General features: G+C 39.0%; 2 protein-coding genes across 6 annotated transcripts; one reads left to right on the plus strand and one right to left on the minus strand.

The window, feature by feature from the left end:
- The first annotated feature begins 1,199 nt into the window (after positions 1–1,199).
- Positions 1,200–24,122, plus strand: LOC123962514 (transcription intermediary factor 1-alpha-like). 4 transcript variants are annotated; one of them, XR_006822965.1, is made up of 19 exons: positions 1,200–1,302; positions 11,926–12,044; positions 12,314–12,461; positions 13,200–13,332; positions 13,691–13,807; positions 14,068–14,182; positions 14,390–14,536; positions 14,732–14,846; positions 15,823–16,199; positions 18,252–18,386; positions 18,471–18,573; positions 18,670–18,724; positions 18,930–19,062; positions 19,314–19,660; positions 20,481–20,607; positions 21,499–21,573; positions 22,060–22,215; positions 22,304–22,604; positions 23,441–24,122. XR_006822965.1 is itself a non-coding variant. In XM_046038688.1 (18 exons), exons 1-18 carry the CDS (start codon positions 11,396–11,398, stop codon positions 22,541–22,543), a joined length of 2,919 nt encoding a protein of 972 aa, XP_045894644.1. In that variant the 5' UTR covers positions 11,273–11,395; the 3' UTR covers positions 22,544–22,974. The 4 variants fall into 4 exon arrangements, 1 of the variants encoding a protein (XP_045894644.1); XR_006822963.1 differs by lacking the exon at positions 1,200–1,302 and adding an exon at positions 11,273–11,672; XR_006822964.1 differs by lacking the exon at positions 1,200–1,302 and adding an exon at positions 11,273–11,672 and having other exon boundaries at positions 15,823–16,154.
- On the minus strand, positions 5,570–10,060 carry LOC123962515 (aldo-keto reductase family 1 member D1-like). 2 transcript variants are annotated; one of them, XM_046038689.1, is made up of 9 exons: positions 9,968–10,060; positions 9,604–9,771; positions 9,305–9,421; positions 8,783–8,860; positions 8,272–8,394; positions 7,885–7,994; positions 7,404–7,569; positions 7,163–7,245; positions 5,570–6,038 (listed from the first exon to the last, which is right to left on the minus strand). In XM_046038689.1, the coding sequence occupies exons 1-9, from the start codon at positions 10,058–10,060 to the stop codon at positions 5,996–5,998; spliced, it is 981 nt and encodes a 326-aa protein (XP_045894645.1). In that variant the 3' UTR covers positions 5,570–5,995. The 2 variants fall into 2 exon arrangements, with proteins under 2 accessions (XP_045894645.1, XP_045894646.1); XM_046038690.1 differs by lacking the exon at positions 8,272–8,394.
- Positions 24,123–25,830: the final 1,708 nt, after the last annotated feature.

The raw sequence follows: 25,830 nt of genomic DNA on the forward strand, positions 1-25,830 counted from the left end.
CAATACCATTCAGACACCCCCACACACACACAGTGACTCCCCACAGCACACTAGAGGTCTGTGCTGTCTCAGCGTGGTGGGCTGATTGCGTAACCTTTTGACACACGCATTCTGCCAGTGCCTCTCTGTCCAGAGAGCAACCAGAAATTATGGGGGAGAGGCTGGTCAGACATGTGTGTGCATATGTGCAATGATCTCAAATATTGCTGAGATTGGTTTGAAAAAGATTTATCCATAAACACTGTAAATCTTAAGTACTTTGTGCACAAGAGTTACAATAAGAGCCTCCCAATATTTCAGTGGCCTTTTCTGATTGAGCGTAATTAAAACATCACTCCTGCTACATGAAGCCCCTGCTCCAAACACATTCTTAATCCAGCCCCCCTTAAAAAGTCTTTATTCCCTCAACTAGATTCCATCCTAACAGACCGAGTAGACCATTCACAACGACCCAGTAGCCCATTCAGAACATTTTCCCACCGCAGGGGTCCAGAGGTCACAATCCAGAGGGTCTTTATGGAGGTGGGGATGGGGGGGAGGGAGTGCTCTGCTTCTCCTTTTCCTGTCTCAAATCTTTCAGCGTTAGGTCCCCAACCCCCACCTAAAATCATATTATAATTCAAGACACGCACAGATCAGCTCTCTATAAAAATGAAGCTGTTTGCCTGACTTTAGTTTTTCGACAGTGTCGACTTTTAATCTATGAACCAACTTGTTTAACCTTTTTTGAATCACTTAAAAAAATAACTATAAAAACATGAATTAACAAAGCCTTGAAAACTTTTATTTTAGTAAACCTACTGTAATTTATAGAATTTTTTGTCAAAAATCGCTGCAACTGGTATGGCTTGTGCAAGCATGGGGACAGAAATACAAAGGTAGGACAATGCAGGAAGCTTCCGGTCTGAAATGCGAAGCCAGTGCGGAAGTCCCTTAAACCTGCATTCTATTGAACGGACAGCAGGGAGCGACTCTTCTGGTGCAAAAAGAAGTCCGTTCCATTAGAAATAATGGTAAAATGACCCTGCTTCTCAGCACTTTCCTAATGGGTTTATGGTCTCAATCGCTAGTTTCCGGTCTTCTTCAATACAAATTGATGTTCATTCAGTAAATTATGGTCCCATTTAAAGAAAAATAGACTATAAAGGAGAGTATGTTTCAGAGCAGGATTATCTATGATTGACAAGTTGTTACCATGGCGACCTGTCAATCAGGCTAGAGTGACTCGTACCTACGGCACTGTGTAAATGTAACCAACGCTGCTGAAAAAGGGTATTAGGAGCTGGCTGTTCACTTTCTCTGGTGAGTATATTTAGTTTTAAGACTGTTGTTTGCTAGACAAAGCTGTCATCCCTGTTAAAATACCAGTTAATGTGAATTACAGATGCACCTGGCTAAGCAAGCTAGCTAGCTCCACACACGGCCGTTAGCTCCACCATCTTGTCCAAATATGGTCACTTCCAGGCACTTCCTGGTTGGAAAAAATCAACCTGCCCTATCGTCCAAACTCGCGGCTTCAAAACGGCACTCCACAAACCAACGTGACGTCACAATGACTATCTCCACTTCTTTTATACAGTCACCTACACCTATGGTGGACATGAGGCAAGTTCAGTAATTTATTAACACAAACTGAGGAACTCAGGTGAACAGGATGGCGAGACAGGCAAGGGTCATAACCACAGAAGGCAGTCCAAACAGGCAAGCAGATCTGACTAGGAACAGGCAAGAATCAAAAGTCCAAAAAAACAGGCAAAAAGATCTGACAAGGAGCAGGCAGGGATCATAAGTCCAATAAACTGGCAAAAGGTCAAACACGCAGATAAGGCAGGCAGAAACAGGTAACCAAATCATCAAGCACATGACAACATAAGCATGATTGATGAGGGAATCAGTTGCAGGTGAGGAGTGGATGAAGAAGGCCTGGGGCGAGTTCAATCTCAGAACATTTTTCAATGATTTGCAACGTTTTCTGATTGAACGACAGGTTTCCTTGCAACGTTGTGCAACGTTCAGCAAAGGGCTTCGGTTTATGTTTTCTCCCGTTTGGTGGGAATGTCGCAGGTGTTACCCAATTAGCGCTTGTGTACACAACAGGGTGTTCGAGGCACCACCGTTTCCACTGAAAAAAAAAGTTTTGCCCCAGGTAACCGCAGGGCTAATGAGAGAACTGGGAACAGGTGTGTAGATGGGTGGGGTGAAGTCAGGTGAGGGGGGAAAGAGGGAAAGTCCGAGGGCATCTGGTGGACAGCTTGAGGATAGCAGGTCTGGAAGTTGGAGGAAAGTACATGATGGCCTGGGAGAAGTGAGCAGGGGCAGAGTGAAATGCAGAGGGCTGGGGATGAGCGAGTGTGGCTGAAGAGATGGACATGAGGAGCAAACTGTGACAGCATCTGGTCACCGAAAGATCTAAATCCATTTAATTGCATGTCCTCATTGTTGCTAATCAAAAAGAATCATGATACCATTATAGTATAATATCATGGTAAAGAGATGGAGGCATCCTCGTCCCTGAAGTTTTCAGCTTGGTGGATAAATTCATGATGTCACAAGTTTCATTTATCACATTTATGAAATCATGTTTTACATTTCACTTTAAATTTCTGTATGTCGATATCTTGAAGGAAAACCTTTTGGGAAACACACTTATTTGCTTTCTTGCAGAGAGTTAGATCGGAAGATTGATACCACTCCCATATCTGTAAGCTAAATATAAAGCCACAGCCAGTAACTTAGCTCAGCTTAGACAGGAAAACAGCAGGAAACATAGTAACAAAATCTGCCTACCAGCACCTCTTAACCTCACTAATTAGCCTTTTCTATCTTGCTTATTTAATCAGTACAAAAACTGAAATGTAAACAAAAAGCAACTTGTGGTTTTATAGGGGATTATGTGCTGAATTATCAAAACCACAACATATTGTTTTTACACACAGGTAGGCTATCTGCACAGTTTTAAACAAATGAGATATAACATGTTAGTACACTTTAGAGGTTTTGGAAGGCAGAATGTGTTACCTTTTTACCGACAGGCTAGCTATTTACCTCTGTTAACAATCTCTGTGCAATGCTAAGCTAAGCAAATCGGCTGCTGGCTGTAGCCTAATCATATGAGAGTGAAGTACAGAAAGTGTATAACTCTCATTAACAAAATGTCAGGCTATTGCTTTAAGATAAGTATGGGATGCCTTTATGATCAAAAGGCACTATAAAATATATGCAGATTGGAGTATAAAAAAAAAAAAAAAAAACTCTTCTGGATAATAGGTACAATGCATATTAAAAAAAGTAAGGTCCTGTCATTTATAACAATAATCTAATTGTGCAACTATTCCTTTCTTCCAGATGTTGTACTTGGAGCTCATTAAGAACCATTATGCTTGTGAATGTCCATGGGGCAGAAAATAAGACAAAAGCAGAAAAAACAGAAGGGGGCTTGTTAATGAACTGTATTTCTTCCCTCTGTCTGCAGCATCCTGCTGTTCTCTGACTGTACGACCATAGGTCAGTGCTCAGACTGTAGTCTCCTCAGTCTGAAGGATCCGTCATGTCTCTTCACATCAAACTCAAATATGCTGGTTAAATGAAATGCGTGAAAGCATTTGGTTTAAGGTCTCCTGGCATGAGAAGTTAAAATTTAGTCCACAGTAGTTCAGCCATTGTTGGGGCTCACTCACAGGGCTTTTTAATGTTTAATATCAGAAAAGTCTGATCCAAAAGACTGAAGTCAGTAGAAGAAAACAGCTTATTTTAACGGACTGCATATTTGGAAAATCCAACTTGACATTATACAACATTTGAATGCACGGATGGATGAATGACCACTTTAGTAAACTTTGATTCTTTCCCCCAAATTTTAGGTTTCTGCGAAATCTAATGATCAAGCGTGACACAAATATTTACTCAAACCTTTTCCAAGAGGGGCATTGTCAAGCAAGGGGTATCTTAACAAAGTATATTTTTCGTGAATGCTCATAGGATAAATAAAGATGCTTTAAACTGATCTTAACAGACATTATGATACTAATAACAAAATACTGTAAAATGCTGTTCCTGCTGCTCCTTCCATTTGTGGCAGAAAACTTCTGTCTTTGACCACGATGGTTAAAGTAGGTAAAAGGTGTGTACACAAAGATTGCAAAGTGTGTAAACACTGTGATAACAGATTTGATCTGATCAAACTCAAATACCCTCTTTGACCACACAGGACAGAGAGATCTCAAAGCTAACCAGGGAACTCATATCAAAGTCTGACAGTTTTCAACTTTTGTCTCATCGTTGATTTAAAGGTGAATACCAGCACAGATTTGGCTGTCATGTCACAGTTTCAATAATACATATACATAATAATACACTAAAACAAGGCTGACGAACACTTGAAGAAGGTTGAAATCAGTTCCCAGTGTCAGCCATTTATGCCTGCTTGGTGATGGTGTACAACTCCAATACAATAACATTTTTCAAGGTACTGCTGGAGTCCAGTTAATGCTAATGAACAGGTCTAAACTATTATAATGAAGGCATCTGAATGGTGAATAATTATTTCCAAATTGATTCATTTGTTTTATAATATGGGATGTACATTTATGAGAAGAGTATACATTCTTCAAAAGAATAAATAACACCCACCCCTCTGCTACATTGCTACAAAGATGTCTTTCAGCAAGATACTTAAACCCAAATCCCTGAGGTGCTGTAGTGCTTGGACAGCAGGACAACATAGGTTTTAAACCACTAGGCCATTAGGCCACTTCACATTTGAACAGTTTTCTTTATTCTTGACATGGTGTTATAAATGGATTTTGCCACAGTACATGCTAAAATAATGCAACAACAGATAATAAGAATGCCACAGCAAAATGTAAGAATTATTCATTAACTGAAGCAAAAAAAAAAATATTATACCTAGCAGATCACCTTGGCTGTTCAGTACATTTCTTTCCTCAGGGCCAATGTATTTATCATGGATTCACAAATATGTTTGACTTTGTGCTTAACTGTGACTGCCTTAATGATGAATTATTTTATTTTCATTTGATAACACCTCAGAATAAATCAAAGGCTAAATACATCCAGTACTGGCACCCAGCATAATCCATTGTAGTTAATAGCTTTCTTCATTTTATACTCCTTCTTTGTTACAACTGTCAAATATGCTTAACATTACATCCAAAAAGCAAATGCACATTCATTTTAATATGTTGCAACAAAAGCATTTCTTCTCTTTTGAGGTAACCCCCAACAGAAACCTTCATTTCCCCCTAAATGGCCATTTTTACACGTCTGGCTTTTGAACACAGCTATTTGTTAGCTTGTCGTTTGCTCCATCACAGCAGGGTTTTTTTGCCTTGCTTTGGACATGGTACAGGACTTTTGTTGTTTTTAAATGTACTTTATACATAAAGTGACTTGACTTATTGAAGACCAGGAGTGACACACTCATTGTAAAACACAAAGGATGTCTGTTTGTCCTTTTAACACTATCAACACTACAAGCAGCACAGCCATAAAGGGTCTTCTAAGTTACCGTAGACTTTAAACTGAAATATAGTGAACATTAGTGGCCATTAGTAGCTGATGTATCTGAAAAATATTGCTAAGACAAACCTGGATGACCTTGTCAGCAAATTAGAGAAGCAAAGGTGTATTGCTCTACATATGACGTATTTTGCCACATTCTATTCAAAGGGTCTCATTTTGAAACCAAACTTTATTTATAGCAGCAGTTGCATCAATTTATTTCAAATCGGTAGTAACTTTGAATATTGCATGAGCCTCATGTGAGTCTCACATGAAACAACAAACAAACGACTTTGTTATCATACATCTGAGCTGTATGTTAACCTTAAAAGTGTTCATTTGTTTACCCTTTTCATTTACTGTGAGCCAGAGACCTCTAGTGTTTAGTGGGAAATGTACCAATGCACATTTTTTTGTGAAAAACTGAAAATAGTCCATGTTTTGTTTTAATTATTTGTGTCCAAAGTCAGTAGATTTAATATTCATCATGGAATGGGTACTCTGGATGGTCACTCCACCTGTTTTGAAACAAAAAACAAATGACGAGGAGTCGTCATTTAGAAAACTGTTCTTGCATTGTGGGAGGAAAAACCCCCAGACTGGGCCAGAGCACAAACGGGCCCCCACTCTCACACTTTATACTCTTGGATGTAACTCTAACTTAGACTTAGATGAAATGTTATCCTTTCAATGTAAATAATATTCTTTTAAATGAGATACAAATTCCAGTAAAGTTCAAATTAACTCAAGTTTAGTGATAATACATCAAATACATGTGGATCCGAGCTGGCCTCGGGAGCAGACTCCTTAAACTCCTCATTACATTGATTGATATATTACGTTTCGCTCCTCCTCTTATGGCTCAGACCAACCTCCACTTCCATCTCCACACATCTTGCCACCTCTGACATATGTAGCAAAAGTCGCTTTGGACAAAAGCGTCAGCTAAATGTAATGAAGCTTTGTAATGAACTAAATAAGACTGAAATGTGACTTCGGAAATAAGACATCTTCTTACTATTAGTGTATGTGCATAAGACAAGAGAGGTTTGTGTGCTGTGTACTGTATCACATGATGACCTTCAGAGCCTTCAGAGTTGCAGTTTTCTTGCAAAGGCCCATTTTATTCATGTGTCTAGTGTTGTATTTTATCAAGCCTTAGTGCAGGTGCTTGCAACAATTTGTTAAAATCCTTAAAGACCCTATTCGGATAGGCAATTAATTCTAAAGTATGGCCTTCGCCTGAGCCTCTGATACGGCCTGCTAGCAACACTGTTCAACTGGCCGTGTGTGTATGTTTTTCCAAAATGTGTAGTGTGTGTGTTCTTGTTAAGTCTGTGTGTTCTTACAGCAACAGGGTGAGGGAGAAAACTGCACCCTACCAAAGTTCAGTGTATCTGACCAATAAACACCTCAAACGTTATTCTAATAAGCATGTTAAACATTATCCTAATCAAGCTAGGCAGATAAAATATGCAGACATCAAGGATAAATAAAACATCTTCAACAGCATTACACAATAAAAAAAGACAAAATGCATTATAATAAAAACTACAAGCTACACATTTTTACAAAGATTAGGTACTGTATTAGGTTCATCTCACTGTTGATTACATATTTTCCTATAAATGATTATACTTACATCAGCAGCTCCACAAAACGAATATTTTTGTTCAGTGCTTCAATGGCTTTCATTTCTTCCTCAGTGAGTGAAAAATCAAATATCTGCAACAAAATATTAATTGTTTTTATTGAAATGATTGAAACCAATACTGGATAAGATTGGAATTTTGGCACGATAACTTGTCTTATTGAAAATCCCATTCACTGTGTACACTAAATACATGCCATACATGATAAAAAAAGCATTTTGGTAAACCCACCTGGAAGTTGTGTTTGATCCTCTCAGCGCTGAAGCTCTTGGGGATCACTACAACTCCTCTCTGGACATTGAAGCGCAGAGCCACCTGGGCACTACTCTTGTTGTATTTCTTCCCTATGGATACAAGCAGCTTGTCCTCAAGCAGGGGAGGACTTTTCACATTCACCCTAAACCGGAGACGAAAATACAAATGATACCATGATAGAGACTTTTATCAAAGTTTTTATGTGTACCATCCCAAAGTGTTGAGGATTTGATAAAAATGTTGAAGTGTCACATATAGGATGACATGTTGCACAAATTATAATGGTATGGGTTAGGTTATTTCTATGACAAAATTCCTCATCATAAAGCCTAATGATTAACCCTTCCATAAATACAATACCAGGTGGAATAGAACATTACAAAATACCAGCTGTAAGCAACTTCTGTTTAAAAACATCACCTGCAGTAACAGTGCAAATCTCTTAAAACCTACATACCAAGATGCATCCCTGGAGGAGCCAAGAGGGCAGTAACCAACAATCACAATGTCATTCTGACGACAGTACTCCAGAAGTTTGGGTTGTGTAAAATATGGATGGCATTCAACCTACAGGTAAGGAAGAAGAAAATACACAATTGGCCCAAAGTGGTCTGACATTACATTTGCAGCCTGTGCTCTACTTGCCAGAAAGAAATTGTATGGCAATGGAAAGAAAGATGCCTTTTGAGGTAGTCTTAAAAGGAAAACAGATTTGCAACAGCTCCAAAGTATGAAAAGCTAAGCAATATCTTCTTAATAGCCTATGTAATACTACTATATGTTGTGATACATACACTACTATTTCTGATGTCTGTGGGGCTCTAAAGAGACAAGTTAGGTTCACCTGGTTGGATACGGGTTTGTGTTTGAGTCCGGGTTTATTCAACAGCAACTCCAGCTGTCTGCGGTTGAAATTGGAGACTCCCAGAGACTTAACCAGCCCTGCGTCTTTGCAAGCCTCTAAAGCCTGTTGAGAAGAAAAGATTTACATTCTCTCAAAGACCGATCTTACCATTATCTCTAGAGACATTCTGAGATAGTGTTTATGATGCTGTTCTTGAAAGACATTTATGACACACAGTACATTCCTAGGACCACTAGAATTCATAGAAGAAAAGCAGATCCTTAAAGCTGGAGAAGGGTCAACCAATCTTATGTAGCATACCTGAATTCAATGAAATAACACTCACTTATAAGACACTTCTAGTTAATTCTAATGCAATCCAAAACAAAATTCATGAGAGAACAATATCTCATGAAAATGCCATATTCAGACATTATAGACAACAAGGATGAGAAGTCTTGTAAAGTTATCAAATAGCTGGGCCATCCATTGTGAACACAATGGAACTCACCTCCCATGTTGCACAGAGGTCTGTGTGGTGGTAGATGTATTTCCCATCTTGGTCTTTTGGATAGAACTCATTTCCAGGCTAAAATGTAAGAATAATTCAATAATTGTCATTAAAATTTGTTACTTAAATACACGCTTCCTGTGCCGCCCAATCTTAACAATACCCCTGAATTTTTTCCTGGAACCTAAAACCAAGCATTAGCCACATTTTATACATCTACCATGCCTAAATATAGCTATTTAATAAAATTGTCTAGAGCATATTTAGTCACAAAAACATACTGTGTGTTAGATTGTGTGATCATGAAGATGTTAGGTTTGTTACGCCATCCTTTTTAATACTTTTCATTTTGTTTCAAATAGTTTTTAATCAGCACATTTCTACTTACTTCACATCATCCTGTTTGACAGGGGAAATCTATACAAGCATTATCTAAACCGATCATTTCCACTGTTACAAGTAAGGGCAATGTTCGGACACTAGATGGCTGATTGATATGTAAACTGTTATCTATATGTGTACCTTGAAAGCCATAGGAAGCTCAATGATATAGAGGTCCACATAGTCTAGATTTAGGGCTTTTAGTGTCCTCTCCAATGCCGGTCTCACCAACTTTGGTGGTTGGAAGGTATTCCAGAGCTGAGGGAGATAACATAGAACTGCTTACAAAAACATTAAAGTGAAGTTCACAAGGATACCATTAACAAGTTTTTCCTTTTGGAAAACAGTTTACAGTGTCCAAAGGTCCAATGCACAGGACTTAAGAGAAACAAAATGCATTCTTAAACTACTTGACATTACTTAATAACAAAACTAATTACCTTTCCACAGTAAAATATGTCCTCTCTTTTGACGGTTCCATCAGCAATCTTCTCTCTAATGGCTTGACCCACTTCGTGCTCATTGAAATACACCAATGCCCCATCAAAGTGCCGGTAACCCACATCTATGGCCAGCTTGACACACTCAAGTGCTGTGCCTCTGGGTGTCTATTGGGAATCCGCAGAAAATGTAAATATTATTTGACCTGGTTTTGATCGAGTTACGCTGCACTTTGTATGCATTCTTTACATTTTAAAACACTTGTTAATGTTTATCCAATCACTGCAAGCAATAAACCCTGGTACATGTACATTAGGGAGAGTCCTCCTGGTAATGCAATCATTGACAAGCCTAACTTCTCACCGTTCGAGGGTCCCCATAGGTGCCCAATCCCAGTAGTGGAATATGGTTCCCATCACTGAGAGGGATACTGTGGTACTCTGCAGTCAGATTCATGTGTGTAAAAATTAAGCTCAGCGTAATTTCAACGCGGAACTCATTCACAACTCTCCCCCTTCTCTCTCTCTCTCTTACACTGTCTTTCTTCCTCCCTTAACACCTGACTATAGGCATTCTCACCTAGTTTTCCTATCAGGTTTACCTTGATCAGCTCAGCCAATCATGAATGTATCACATGCAAAAAAAATCATTGTTGTTCACTCAGTCAAGTCTCCTTTAGATTAACTGAACAGCTTTCTAGCCAACCTAATAAGTAATTTATTTAATGACCATGAACCTTGATCCCATTTCAGTTCCATGCACTAATGTTAGCTTATCTTCTTCATGTGATCATTTGCTGACATAGGCAAACTCAAACCATAACATGACAGTGATGATGGACTAAGTGAATATAACCACTGAAAATTGTGGCACTTTGTGCTGTTTGACAGTTTTTAAATTGTGTTTTCCTCACATGAGAGATAATAATGTATAATCTAGCTTTTCAACATGCTTTGTTAAATAACAACTAACTAGGCATGCTGTTATCGTTATTGTTGTTTCTATAGCAGCTCAAATATAATTGAAAACAGTACCAAAATAATTTAACCAGGCTATTCATATTTTATAAACAAAATATTGATCAATTGATTTGAACAATCTGACATAAATCAGACATACAGCCTGATATAAATCATTAATTTTAAATAAAATAATTAATTTAGTAATTAATGATATGTAATGGGAAAGTTACACATCCCAATGACACAGTTTTTAGGTCAGACTATAAGTGCCAAATGTAAAACAGTGAACAGTAAAGTCGCCAGAAGTGTACCTAATTAATTAACTAGAGTAATATTATTTCTTTAAAAACTCGACTGGTAAGTAAAGCCCTAACTTTCAGAGTAACCAACATAAGACAAACATCAGCGTTTGACCTGTGGAGTTTGTCCTCGATCACTCAGCTTTGCCCTCTTATCAGAACGCGCGCTGTTTGACCCCACCCCTCTCCTGCTGCAACGAGCGCGTGCGGTGCAATTTGAGCAACATCTGCAGCACGCGTCCGTGCGACACCCTCACGCGGGGGCATTGTGTTTAATCTTTTGTGCTACAGGTTTGTGCTCCAATATATGTATTGTCGTTTTACAAGAAGGTGACGTGTGAACAGATTGATTAATATAGCCTATCAACAGCGCTGCGTTTAAAAGAGGATGAAGTGGCTGAGAGTGAAGATGTGGTGGTGTGAGAAGATGCTCTTTTCGCGAAGGGAGACAAATGACTATTGAGCCTGGTCCGCTCACCCGTGTGGGTACATTTTATATACAGAGAGAAATCTAGCATAAAGTGCAGCAAATGGATGGACGCACAGAAAAACAGGAGACGGGGGATGCTGCTCTCATCATCGTTGAGAACGAAGCTGAGAGCATGCCAGTGCAAGAGGAAAGGTCGGCTGCAAACGGCCAAAATTACCTGGACACTTGCCCCGTTTGCCATCTAAACTTTCACAGTCGAGAGCCTAAACTTCTGCCGTGTCTGCACTCTTTTTGCAAGAAATGTTTGCCGTCACCTTCCAGGAATTTGGCCGTGTCAGAGCCGCCAAACTCCCAGGTTGACAGCGCGACCAAACCACGTGAGTCACTTTGTTTACAAACAATGACCAGAGAGCATTTAAGGGTGTCACCTTCCCTGCATGCAAGAAAGTAACAATTCAATGTGGCTGTATAAGGCTGGTGTGTTTAAGGGCGTGTGTTTCACACACATGGGCTTCTTTTTGACTATACATAGCCTATCAGGTGTGTGTTAGTTATTTTTTTCTTAAAAGCACATACAAATCCTGTCTTGTCTGATTTTGACCAACATAATGTGATTCTGGTTTCTTCCAGTGAATGTGATCCGCTGTCCGGTGTGCAGGCAGGAGTGTATGGAGGTAGATGTGATGGAAAACGTCTTTGTGAAGGACTCAGTTGAGGCTCCCAGCAGCACAGTGGAGAGGACAGTCCAGGTTAGTGACAACATGCATATCCTATGGGCCTTGATGAAATTCCTACATGATAAGTAAGGTGTTATGCACCGAGGGGTTCTACTGGGAGAATTGAGGTGTTCATACTAGGGATTGGATACTTGTCTGATTTGTCCACTCTGACATAATGTTCGCATATTAGATCTAATTTAATTTGCTTGAAGACCCAGCAGCTCTCCAACAGTTTCACCTCTTGTTACCTGCCTGTCTAAGATGTATCAGCTTCTGATGCTTGTCTCATCTACCTGTAGCTCTGTATGACATGTGATGACAACACTGAAGCTGCTGGGTTTTGTGTGGACTGTGTTGAGTACCTCTGTTCCACCTGTGTGGAGGCCCACCAAAGAGTCAAATTCACCAAAGACCACACCATCAGACAGAAGACAGAAGTGTCACACGGTATTCTAACCAGTGTCTTTATCTCAATTTATTTCTTCTGTGAAATATGTGTGGTGTTTCCGTGACACCAGGATCAGAGTTTTATTCAATATAAAAATGAAAAAATGAAATCAGCTCTAATTTTGGCACTTTACATCGACAATATGTTATGTTCCTAGACTACTACCACTAATGCCTTTATGCTCATCTGCCAAGGATGGTATTTGCAAACATTGCCACCCAAGAGTATGTTTAATGACCCACATAATACATTTATTCATATAAATCTCCCATCTTACTCAGTTTTAAAGCGGTTTTGTGGTACTGTCTTCAAATTAAATAATGCAAGACATTTGGAATTGCTCATTAAGGGGAGCATAATTCAAAATGAAATAAAACATTTTGATGAGGCTTATTATCAAGAGCTTCAAACGCTATACCTGAAATTACTTGCCAATTGGCATGAACCCGATAAAGAAAGATTTAGTCATTTCAGACATTGACTCCTAACTGTCTATAAAAAGTGATAATTCTCTAACAATATATAACCATATATCCTGGAAACTATGGTATATCCTATGCAGTCATTATTTACAAGGTTATATTCAAGTCTTCTTCGTTACACCCAGTCAGACCACAAACCTTAAACATTAGCTTGAAATCTGGCGTCTACAACATAGCGCACAGGCAACAGAAGGAACAAATGTTGTCATGTCCCCAGAATAAAGGGCCAAATGATGAACCTGCATTGTTTTCTAGAGGTCCATGGTGTGTCGACTCAGAGGCCGATGTTCTGTGACATCCACAAACAAGAGCCACTGAAGCTGTTCTGTGAGACCTGCGACCTGCTAACATGTCGTGACTGCCAACTAGTCAAGCACAAGGACCACAAGTACATTCAAAATTTACAATATAATATAATTATATCATATAAAGGTTCATACACCTGGTTATACATATCAGTTTTGTTTGACATTACACTTGACAATGCTGTGCAGTTAAATATGATTAACATACATTTAATTTAATCTGACATTTGATTTTGCATAAACAAAATTGTATTGACATAAATTTTGACACAAAAAAATCCATATGGTTATCTTGATATTCTGCCATAAAAGTTATTGTACACTCTGCAGAAGTGCCACTGAACCCCTATTAATTTACACCCTGATGAGTGGAGAAAGGGATTTGATTACAATAGTAACTTTTATATTTTATTCACTGACTTAATGTTCTTCTTGGATTAGTTACCAGTTCCTGGAAGATGCTTATAGAAACCACAAAGAGCACATGCAGAGCATGACCCATCAGCTACAGGAAAAAAGGAAACTAATTGAAGAAGTGTCAAACTCCATAAACAATGGGTATGTATTTCCATACACCGCAATATTACATACTGTATGTCAAGTACGCAAGTTGTAAACAAAAACTGCTTATAAAAAGCTATTTTTGTTTTCCATATGACCTCTGAATGTCATGAACAAGAACAATTAGTTAATTGTTTAAGGATACAACCTCAAGTAATACTGAGATGTCTCCAAAATGTGTTGATATATGTGCTGTTTGATTTTGCATATAATTTGTCAAATCTGAATGATTCATTATTGTGATGGATATTTTTCAGACTTCTTCAGGTTGATCAGAACCGCATGTCTGTTCATAATGAAATAAAGAAATCCATCTGCAGTTTGATTCTTGAGATAAACAAGAAGGGCAAGATGCTAGTTAATCAACTTGAGGTATGACAAAAGCTTTTCAACAAATTACACATGTAACAAAACAATGTTATTTGATAGTTTTACCACATGCTGTAGACCTGTAGCTTGGTGCTGTTTCCAGACAAGTGTTACTTCCATGCAAGCTCAGTTGACTGTACCCTGAGGCCCAGAGCGCATACCCTCAAGTTGTTTGAACACTGCAGATCTTCACTTATTCATGTTTTCCAGGCTGTAACAAAGGATCACGAGAGTGTCTTGCGAAAACAACAGGAGGACATTGGCTATCTAGCCAGACACCTGGATCATGTCATCAACTTCACCAAATGGGCCACAGCCAAGAATGGGGGAACGGCCCTCTTGTACTGTAAACGTTTGGTAAGGCTGACCATTTATCCACTCAACAGTGTCTCATCACAGTCGTGCTTTCCCAATATGAAACTCTTGACCGCGCAGGGCTTATAGCCGGTTAGGAGCCTGGTCTATCGTGGACGTAATAAAGTAGGGACATATGCCTTTGTAACACACAAGTGTCCTCCTCTAAAATTATTAATAACATCCCTTCTGTTGCAGATTCTGTTTCAGATTGGAAACCTCCTACAGGCAAAATGTAGTACCTCGTTTATACCACAAAGCACTGCACGCTTCCAGTGTCGATCCTCTTATTGGGCCTCAAATGTTGATCTTGGTAAGACATGTCTATGTAATTGGAACTAATCATGAACCTTGAGAATAGTTTTCTTTTTTTATTTGTCATTGTTCTGTTTTACAACTCAGTGAATAAATAGTTATACCCTTTGAACAACATTAAAATGGAATGGAAGTGAACATAGCGCCGGCTATGTGCCTAGACATTGCATTAGAAGAGGTTCTTCATCACAAACAAGTCTCTTTTGTGTCTCACTCTTTTCCCCAAATCTCTTTTTATTGTTGCTTGCATACAGGGGTAAGGGCTTGTCATCTCATCCACGCAGTGGGTAGTGGATGATTGATTATGAGATGGAATAAATATGAAGTATTTCCATATCTTGCTGACACTTTTCTTCATGCAAATCACACCATTTCTCAGAGATTTGCTGGTTCTCCCTTGTCATTGGGATGAAGGATGCTGAATTGGGGAGAAAGCTCACAAGGACCCAGAAAGTCCACAGCTTAAAAAGGGTCCAAAATGCTGAGCAGTTGCAACTCATTCAAGCCTGACAGTCGTGATGACATATGAAATTAATCAGTCATCAGTGAGTCAGCAAACACTAAAATAATCTGTAAATATTTTGATTACCAATTAACTGTTTAAGCAAAATATATTTTGGTGAGGTTTTATCAAGCAGAAATCCCAATATACTTTTTGTTTTGGAATGCCAAAAAACAAGCCATTCTGCAGACATCACATTGGGCTATGGGAACTTGTGATTTCTTTTCCAAACGCTATATATTAAACATTTTGAACAGATTTATTGAAAGAACAATCAATAACTTAACTGATAATATTATTATTAGTTGCATCCCTTGAAATCCCCCCCCCCAATAACCCCCAAAGTTCCCCAAACTGTCCCCATATCTCACCCAATCCTTCTCCTTCTCACCGTTCTCTGCAGACAGTATTGTGTATTTTTTATATCCTTACTTGTTATGCTCATCCTGTCCCTGTGTGTATGTTCCCTCAGGCTCTTTAGTGGTGGAGAGTCTACCAGGCCACCAGCTGGGTGGTTTTCAGGGTATCCCTCATCAGCTCTCCCACCTTGGGCAGGGCCCCTCAGGCTCACCCCACAGCTTTGCCCTGGGAGCACCCCATAGTACTCTGGCTCAGCTCCAGATGCAAGTGGACAAGCTAAACCCACAGGCCCACTGGCAGGCCCAGCCACCCCCTCCACCCTGGACATGGTATCAGAGTGTCAGACTACAGCGAACCGTCCCAGGGCCCCTGCAAGGAGGGTCTCCATCCCACAGTATGCCTCCCCAACCAGGCCGCAGGTTTATGGTGCCTCCTCCAAACCACGTCAGTCCAACTAACAGCTTACCGAGTCCTGGGTTTATGCCCCAGGTTAGTGTGCATTTCTTTGTGTGAGTGTGCATGTGTGCTTGTGTCTGTTTGACTGACAAGCCCTCTTAACAAGCACCGACAGCAGATGGCATTGTCCTAAATAGAGTTGACAGCTTTCACATCCTGGGAAATTTATGTCTTTCCTTGTCATGATGGATTTTTGTCTTGGATGAGCTTATGACTCAAAATGATCAAATAAAGCCCCTAAATCTGCAGTGCAACAGCAGCCAACATGTGATGGAGGACAGACCCAAGATTCCATAAGAAAGGGTTGATAATATCTCGTCATCCAAGTTGTTTAGTCTAGTTCACAGGGTGTTTTGGTTCCAGCTCTTAAGTATAGGCTGTCTTTATACTTGGTACAATCAACTTGAGATTTAGAGATAACTGTAAAGCATGTCTGCTTTTATTTATTGAGTTATTTTATTGTAATTGTAGTTTTGCTGCTTAATTTGAAAAAAAAAAAACCCTAATAATTACCTCATAGCATTGCACAAAATGAAATTTTGATGAATAGAAGGTGACATGCCTGACAAGTTTCAGATCTTGGTTGATTTTCATATGGCTGTAAACATTTTTCAAAGCTTTCTAAAAGGTGTGCAAAAACGGTGACTGCCGCATTCTATAAAAAGTGGTTAGTACTAAAACCACTAAAAACTTGGTTTCAAAGTAAATCAAAGTTTATTAGTATTAACTAGATTTTATGTTAGGACCCGTCACTCATAGTAACAAGCTGACTGAGAAAATAGGTTTTTCGATGGAAGCACAGTGGAAACTGCTTACAGTATATGGATCAGAAAGCATGGGACAGAACCATTTCTATACAGATGTTCTTTAAATAATTAGATTATAGTTATCAAGTAGTCCGCTTAAAGGATTGATTTTGGGTTTTTTCATACATGACAACATATGGAAAAAGTATTTTATGAATACTGTTGTTTTCAAACTCTGCTACTAGTTTGGCGATGATGCCTACATTTTAGATTCAGGCCTGTTAAAAATTTAGAAAAGCAATGAAACCACCGCCAAGCTGTCTATTTGCACTACTGACATTACTATATTTGTAAATAGCACAAAACTGAACAAAATTATAAATGCAACACTTTAGTTTTTGCCCCATTCATCGTGAACTCAAAGATCTAAGACTTTATCAATGTACACAAAAGGCCTATTTCTCTCAAATATTGTTCACAAATCTGTCAAAATCTGTGTTAGTGAGCACTTCTCCTTTGCCGAGATAATCCATCCACCTCATCTTTGAGTTCAGCTCATGAAGAATGGGGGCAAAAACAAAGTGTTACGTTTATAATTTTTTTCAGTGTACATTGAGCTATATTTTATATACAGTGCTGTACTGTATTACTGCATAGTGTATTTGAATTAAACTGTACAGTGCTGTATATCCATCCATCCATCCATCCATCGTCAACCGCTTATCCCAGCTGACTTTGGGCGAAAGGCGGGGTACACCCTGGACAGGTCGCCAGTCCATCGCAGGGCCGCACACAGTGCTGTATATGTATTTTGAAATAGTCAGTAAAATTCAGTAAATAGAGAAGCAGTCTCTTTAATTACTTTATATTCATGTAATAAAAATACAAATGTGAATTAGATGGCAATCTGCATGAGAAATAAAAAAATCAGTTATAATAATCACTAGCTTAAAGTGATCAATTTGATGTGACGTGATCGCTACAATAGGTTTCCGCTGTATATATGATTTAAAGTGATGTGTCATTGTAGTGCAGTGGTATGCGTTAAAACATGTATCTGAACTAAATTAAATTAGACACATGCATTTAAATATTTAATTGAAATTCTATATCTTTGTTGGAGGAGAAGGATTATCTGTTTTGTTTATGGTTTAATTCTCTCTGTTCTAGTTTTTTGCCAGGGGGCATAGACCCACACAGCCGGTGACAGGGGAACAAAAGTGCACCCTTTCATCTCCACCTCCATCATCACATGCTTGTAAATGCTGACAGGAATGTAGCATGAACATGATTGAGGCATGTCTATATGTCTTTGTGTTTCTCCCTCTTTCATTTGTAGCCTCTGAGGGATATGGGTAGCAACTCCAGCTACCAACCCAAACCTATGGACGTATTTTCCTCTTCCCCTTTCTACACCCATATAACACCGCTGCCGATCAATCGTGACGTTGGTTTGCCACAATCACGACAGATGGCAAGTGACTCCATCCATTAATGTAAACTATATTGGTATGCATTGTATTTATATGGTAGTAAATGGCATGCAATGTTTGTTTAGGTTGAGCCCACATATCTGAATAGAAGGAAAGATTCAGTTGGTCCATACATGTTGGAACCAAACAATCCCCAGAGCCTGCCACCTTCTTTGCTACACAGAAATGGTATGTCTCTGCCATCAGTGCCATTTGTGCATTAACAGACTGTATGTATTGCTGTACTCTTAATAAAGTAAGACACAGACCTTTATTTCTCTCAAGTGCAAGGACAACATAATTCACCAGGGTACACTGATTCCCAGGAGGAGAAACCAGGGTAAGAAGACAGCTGCATATACACACACACACACACACACACACACACACACACACACACACACAAGCACAGAATGCATCTCTCTTTCTCTGATTTTTGTGTAGCTTTAAACAGTACAACCTTGCTATGGCCCCAGTCCCTTTGTGTTATTGGTCTCTCCAGTGAATTTTGTTTTATTCTAATTGGTTCATGCTTTGCCCCAAAGTATTGTTTCCTGGAGACCTCCAGAACCACAACAGGCTAGTGGAGCAGTGGGATCAGCTGTCAAGAAAAGACGAAGGTTGTCTCCAGGGCCCATCATAGTCATCAAAGATGAGCCAGATGATGACAGGAGCTACGTAAGGAGACAATAAATGATTATTACAGTCTAATTAGTATTCCATATATACCAATCTGATTTGAATTTTTATTCATATTCTTGTTACTGTAGAAAAGCTGCATTTTCAATGGACAGATATTAGAGTACATTAGGAAATTTGCAGTTTATTACAACTTGGGTCCTGTGGTTTTGGCCATGATTTCTATCCTGTACTCACCACAGTAATTGGTGCGACAGAGACTATTGCTACAATCTCTTTGTGGATTTCAGGTGCAAACAAACCAAAAAGCCAGCCTCCCTGATAGCACAGGTGACCAACCCCAAATCAGTACCCAAGGTGAGGGGATGAAAGTCCCAACTCCTCTTCAAAACATGGATGACAAACCCCAATGCCCTTCACAGCCTCTAAGCAACCCACGGGACCAGAGCAAGACTAATCACATCTGTTCACTTGGAGGAGAACAGCAGCCTGTAGACCAGCACCAATCTCTTCTGGAAGACTCTAACAAAGCCTTCTGTGTGGTGTGTCAGACTGGGGGAGAGCTGCTGTGCTGCGATAAGTGTCCCAAGGTGTTTCACCTTTCGTGCCATGTTCCAACTCTACTGAAACCTCCCAGGCAAGTTCTGTCAGGGGAAATTTATTAATCGCTGATCTCAGATGGAAACCCCATAACTTATGTTGTTGTTTTTTTAATGTTTATGTTTATTAGTGTTGTAGTACTGAAGACCGGTCGCAATACCACTTTTTGATGCTCTTGGTTTCGTCTCGGACTCGACCACCTCGGTCTCTGACAGAGGACTTGGGATTTTATTTTAAGACCGGTCAAGACCTAATATCAATAAATTGCTTTTGCATTGTCTGATTGATTTGTTAACATCCTAACTTTGATTGGATGTAAAACGTGTTGCTTCAAATGGAACCAATAACCCTAATTAAAAATGTGTTGTTACTGGTAACGACGGTCACCCTCCCCGCGATGATAAGCATGGAAAGGAGTGTTGAATAAAGATGCTTACGTTGATTTCAGCTCTTAGTGTTTGTATGTGGGTGTCAATTTAAGAAGTACCTATTATCTCGTTTCCACATTTTAATGTGTGTCATGTAATGTGGGGAACTGGTCTTGGTCTTGGCTCGGTCTCGCTCTCCCTCGGTCTTGGTCTCAACTTGGTCTTAGCCCCTAAAAGGCTTGGTCTTGTCTCCGTCTTGATAAACTCTGGTCTTGACTACAACACTAATGTTTATACTAGAATAAAGGGATTATTGTCAACTGTGGAATGAAAAAAAGAGTCCTTCAACTTTTAAGAATGAAGCTGATTCGGATAAGTTGATTTTTACATTTTGGAGGTGTGACAGCCATATTATGCTTTGTTAAAGTACATGCAGTATGTTGCTGATCACTGATTTTTTTTATGATTCTCTGGACCGTCTTTTTTCAGTGGGGAATGGTTTTGCTCTTTCTGCCGTGACCTGCTGGTGCCTGAGATGGAGTATGAAAGCAAACCCGAAGCCAGAAAAGTAAAGAAGGAGCCAGATGAAGGAGGATTTTCCCCTGTGGACAAACGAGTCAGTACTCTTTTAAAATTAAAACATTAATTTGGTTACAATAAAGCTTATTGAATTAGAGTAATTACAATATGACATTGTTTTATTGGCACAAAGTTAAGTTAGACAGTTCCAGTTCTGCTTTTCTGATTAGCTGTAAACAATGCCAGCCATTAATTAAATTCAGTTCAGTTTCAGTTAAACTCCATTATTTATCCCAAGAAGGGCAATTAAAAGTATGCATAGCAGAGTACCGACACATATCATTATGAAGGCAAAAGCATTGTTGCAGATAAAATGATGGTTCACCTCATCTCACCTCTGCACATTTGAGTTTGTAGTTTGTAGTTTCATCCATGGCAAACACAGTAATATTTTTTCCAAAATCATGACTAAATGCTGAAATTCTCTCTCCATCCTCTATCTTTATGTGCAAGCTTTTGGAGTTTGTTTGTAGGTGCATACAACAGTTTGCACATTACAGTGCCCTCCTAGCACACTCATTGGCTAGCCTGAATTTTACCACCAGACTCAAGACACCCAGTTCTCTCCAGATTACACAAAACAGTTTGAAATGATATGCATCAGCCACTATTTTGTTGTAGAAGAACAACTTTTAATGATAGTAGTATTGAAGAAAATTGCAGATTTACTGAATTTTGTTTATGTCAATATAATGTTGCATTAAGCTAAGTATCTGAAAAGCAATACGTTACTTGATGCACTGTTTTTCAGCTAAGAATCAGTGTTAGGGCTGACAAAAAATAGATAAGCATCAGCTAAGTTCTGAGAGGCAAACCTCACCATTATGGTACTTCAAATCATTAACTAAGCCAATGCAATAGACTATATTTGGTTTCCCTCTTTATTAATTGACATGTATTAAGCCAGATTCTTTTTCTATCACTGCAGAAGTGTGAGAGGCTGTTGCTACACTTGTTTTGCAGTGACCTGAGTTCCAACTTTCAAGAGCCTGTGTCCCCTACGGTGAGTCTGGAAGCATGGCTGATTACAGATGAAAAGTTCTCAGGATTAATGTCACATTGAGTTACTGTAACTGTAATTTTAATGACATGTAACATGCAGTATTTACCAGTAAGGACAGAGAAATTATCAATCAGCAGCAGAGCAACTTTAATCAGGTACTGCAAATATACAAATATTTGTCTGGCTGACACAGAGCTTGTAGTATGTGATTAATGTTTACAATCATAGACTATAAACTGTACATTACAGTACATACAACACTTTGTGTGCAGAACATAACTGCAGTGCCTATTTTTGGTTTTAAATTCCTCTGTTAATTATAAACCTTTACATAACAAAGTAGGTAAAAATCCATTACCTCTTGTACATAATGCTGACATGTTATACTATATAAATATGAATTATTAATCATGCTTTTACTTCAACATCTTCCCATGGAGTTGTATTGTTTTATTGTTTTTGTCTCTCCCTTTCTAAATACTGTAGGTACATGCTAATAGCAGGCTGACTATAAATGGACTGATGTATCTTTCCCCTGTGAAAAAACGACTAGAGGCTAAGCAGAGTCTGTGCTATCAAAGCCCTGCAGAGTTTATATCAGATATCAGGCTCATCTTTCAGAATTTTGCAGTCCTCCTTGAGGTAATTTAGGAAGAACTGTTTGCAAAAAAACCCTTTTTCAATATTATCCAGTTCTTGACACTTATCCCTGCCTCTACTTGCTCGTCAGGCTGACACAGAGGTCACCATGGCAGGCAGGAAGCTTAAGGAGCAGTTTGAAGAGCACTTGAGGATCGTCTTCCCTGACCAGACCTTCCCACAAATCAAACTGGAGATGATGCATACTTCCCCTCTTGACTCTCAACTCTCATCTCTTGACCATATATCCCAGCCTGCAAAGCGCCAGCACACGTGTTCAGACTCCCAGGATAGACCAAGCTGGCCTAGTGGAGAGGAGGGAGCAGTATGAAAGCACAAATGTTTTAAATTCTTAGATATTTGACAACACTGCCAGCACCAGCTAATATGTGGTGTGTTAAACTATAATTTAAACATTTATGAAACACAATTACCTTCAGGACACCAAAAATGTTTGATATGTTTAATGATTCAGAAAGAAGAAATGGCTTCAATCTCTGACTAAAACTTCCTGTTTAAGTTAAGCAGTCTTTTTCAATTCAAGTCATCAATTTGCTGAAGTGATTAATCTTCCCACAGTAGATATATAGGTTCATCAACACTGAGCTAAAGTCAGGTCTGGTGTGTTTTTCCTGTATAAATATAGCAGTGATCAGAGGAAGGATGATAATCCTGAGCTTTGATGTTTGTGGTCTATCTTATGTGGAATAAGATGTGTTGTGAGGCCCCTCAAGGGCAGTAAAATTAAAACATCAAAGGATTCAAAGCTGTTTCATGAAGCCACAGTTTAAGATGTTCCATTGTTACACATTGTTCACAATATTTCAGCTTGGTCTAATTTGTCAGGCTTTTTAACGTAGTGCAGAACTACAGATTTAATGTTGTAAAGATAAATGTCATGTGTAATTATGTTTATTTATTTATTTATGTTTATTTATTTATTTTCTTCAGATTTCATTGTGAAGCGCTAAGCACAGTGCAAATGTTATGTGAGACAATTTTTTCTAAGAAAACTTTAAGTCAGCAACAATTCTTGGCACTCACCATTGTGATCTATTTCTCCTAAGTCAAAATCTGTAGCCATAAAGCTGCTTGCATGACAGTCAACTTGCAGGTGTTTATAGGGTATAATCAATATATATAGTATTAGTACCCTCATTACAACTTATACTTTACAGTTAAGCAAAGCCACTTTCTCCTTTAACAAGTTTCTACAATTGTGTTACAGCGAACAAGTCCTTTGAGCACCACCGGGCAGCCCTCTGACTGCCTGACTGTGTTAGTGGCCCTCTGCTGATTGACACAGACCTGGCAAGACAAGCTTTGTTGAGCTTCAAAGGAACTGTACTGCACCCCCAACAACAAGATTAACACTGTTTGATTGCGACCTAGGCCACTCCAATTTCCTCCACCTGTGAGCAAGGAAGTCAGCTCACACTGCTGTTTCTTGTTTTTGCCCAAATGTAGATTGGAGGTGGAGAGGAGGGCTAACAGGCATGAGAAGTTGCCATCAGATGTTGACCAAGCTCTAGCCAGGCTTGGAGCCTGACACTGGTCTGGCTCTCATTTTGGGCATTCTTGATTCATTATGGCCTCTAAAGGACTATTATCTCTTCTACACTACACTAAGGCAAAGATAAGATTAATGACAGGTCTGCAGGAAAGGGGTGCCCTTTGTTGGTGTAAATACTGTTACATTACAAAGGTCTAGCATCAGAGGTCCTACTGCACAGATTAAATATGTATCCAGGATCATAAAGGTGTCCTTTCATGTTTGTTTTTTTCATTTACTAAAATATTTAACGTCACTTTTCAAGGTATGCTGGAGTTTTGGGATTTTTCACTCCAGACACTGGTTTTCATTAATTTTTGCTAAGGTATTAGCATCAACCTGCAGAAGTTAGGTAATCCATTACAATACAACACTGCTTCTGTTATTGTCATTGTTAAAATGCTGTACTGTAGGGTGGCAATGTAAGTGCAGATTGATTTACAAAACATTTTGTATTTTACCATGCAGCTGCAGAGTAAAAGACTAAAATATCTAAATATATGTTGTTCACTGTAATGCATTACATCGAGCAAATTCTGCTATCAAATCTTTACACCATAGTGGGGTGTTTTTCAAGTAGGCTTTATGAGAAAGTCTGGATCCTGAATACCAAGACTGAAAAAGGCATCTTCTAAATAAGGAAGATAAATAGCAATAAATCCACACTCCCACTATAATAAGCCAGCTCTGCAACAGTACTATCTAGCAAATAGACATAAGAGACTGTCTGGAAGGTATAAATAACACCCATAAATGTATATTATGCATTTTAATGGGCCTGCACATTCAAAACACTAGTATAGTCTATCAAAATGTGGTCTTATAGAAAGATTGTTAACAGTACAGTTACCAACAGGAAACTGTGGTGGACTGCAGAGCACAAAGATTGAGACAAGACTCATCACACACTACACTTACAGCCCAGTTACCTATTTATAACTGCCATATACTTGTGAGCTTTCCTGTATGCCTGTGGTGTCCTGATATCAAGTCCTTGGTGATGTTTCTAGACTGGCTAGACTGGTGGTGGAGACATATGGCTCTGATTAGAAGATCATTTAACCTCTCTGTCACCATGCCCAGAGTCAGTAGACTGATTGAATTTGCAGAGGGCCTTAGCTGGTACAAAATGTTTATAATGCAGTCTAGCAATCATTTCTCTGTTTCTTGCCAGTTCTGGTAGACTTGTGTGTGTATGTGCATCCATTTGGGTGTGTAGCTTGTTTATACCCAGCTCCTTCTCACAGTTCATGATCACTCTGGCTGACGGTGAGCCCACATATGTGGCACTGTTACAAAAGCTTTAATTCATTAACTTTGAAGGAAAATGCCTCATTTTCTTTGGTACAGCTGTGAACTTTAGTAACTAAAGAGAAAAATAGGCTCAGCGTTAGGCCTACAGAGACCATAAATATATATGTGCAGATACAGTATTAGTGGGAATTAAATTATTAGGGAGGTTTCCAGGTTCCAATGCAATCTATATCTTCCTTAAGGTGCAGCAAACTCAAGTGTAGCAGTACATAAATGCAGTTATTTGCAGACAGTGGTTGTGAAAGTATTTATTTTTTGATTCCCCATATTCTCACTGAGGTATCCAAAAGGTTTCAAGGCTTACAGTCTGGACATAGCCTCAACAGATTTTTTTTAAATACCCCAAAACTGGTTCCAGATGTGGAGTAATCAGTACAATCATTAGTCACAGACAGAAAGAGTCTACTTTGCCACTGATGGGAAGACAATTTCCATGTGTGCATGCATACCTTAAAGCACAGTAGCCCGAAGACACTTGCAATTCCTGCCTGTAAGCAATAAAAATTATGGCAGCCCACATCTCCCTAGGTAGTATTTCTGGTCTTATACTTTCCAACAGGCATAAATATATCAATCATAAAAGAAAACAGGGGTTAGGCATTTTGAATAAACATTCCTCCCCGAGTTTAGGAATACATTACCATGTGATCTCACATCTGAGTCTAATAGTCCCAAAATGTTAGTATAATTGTAATATACAGTCAAAGTGATCACGGATTTAATTTGGAGTTCATACTAGAAAAAAAGGACCT

This window comes from Micropterus dolomieu, linkage group LG22, assembly GCF_021292245.1.
Source record: "Micropterus dolomieu isolate WLL.071019.BEF.003 ecotype Adirondacks linkage group LG22, ASM2129224v1, whole genome shotgun sequence".
In the NCBI taxonomy this organism is placed as follows: domain Eukaryota; kingdom Metazoa; phylum Chordata; class Actinopteri; order Centrarchiformes; family Centrarchidae; genus Micropterus; species Micropterus dolomieu.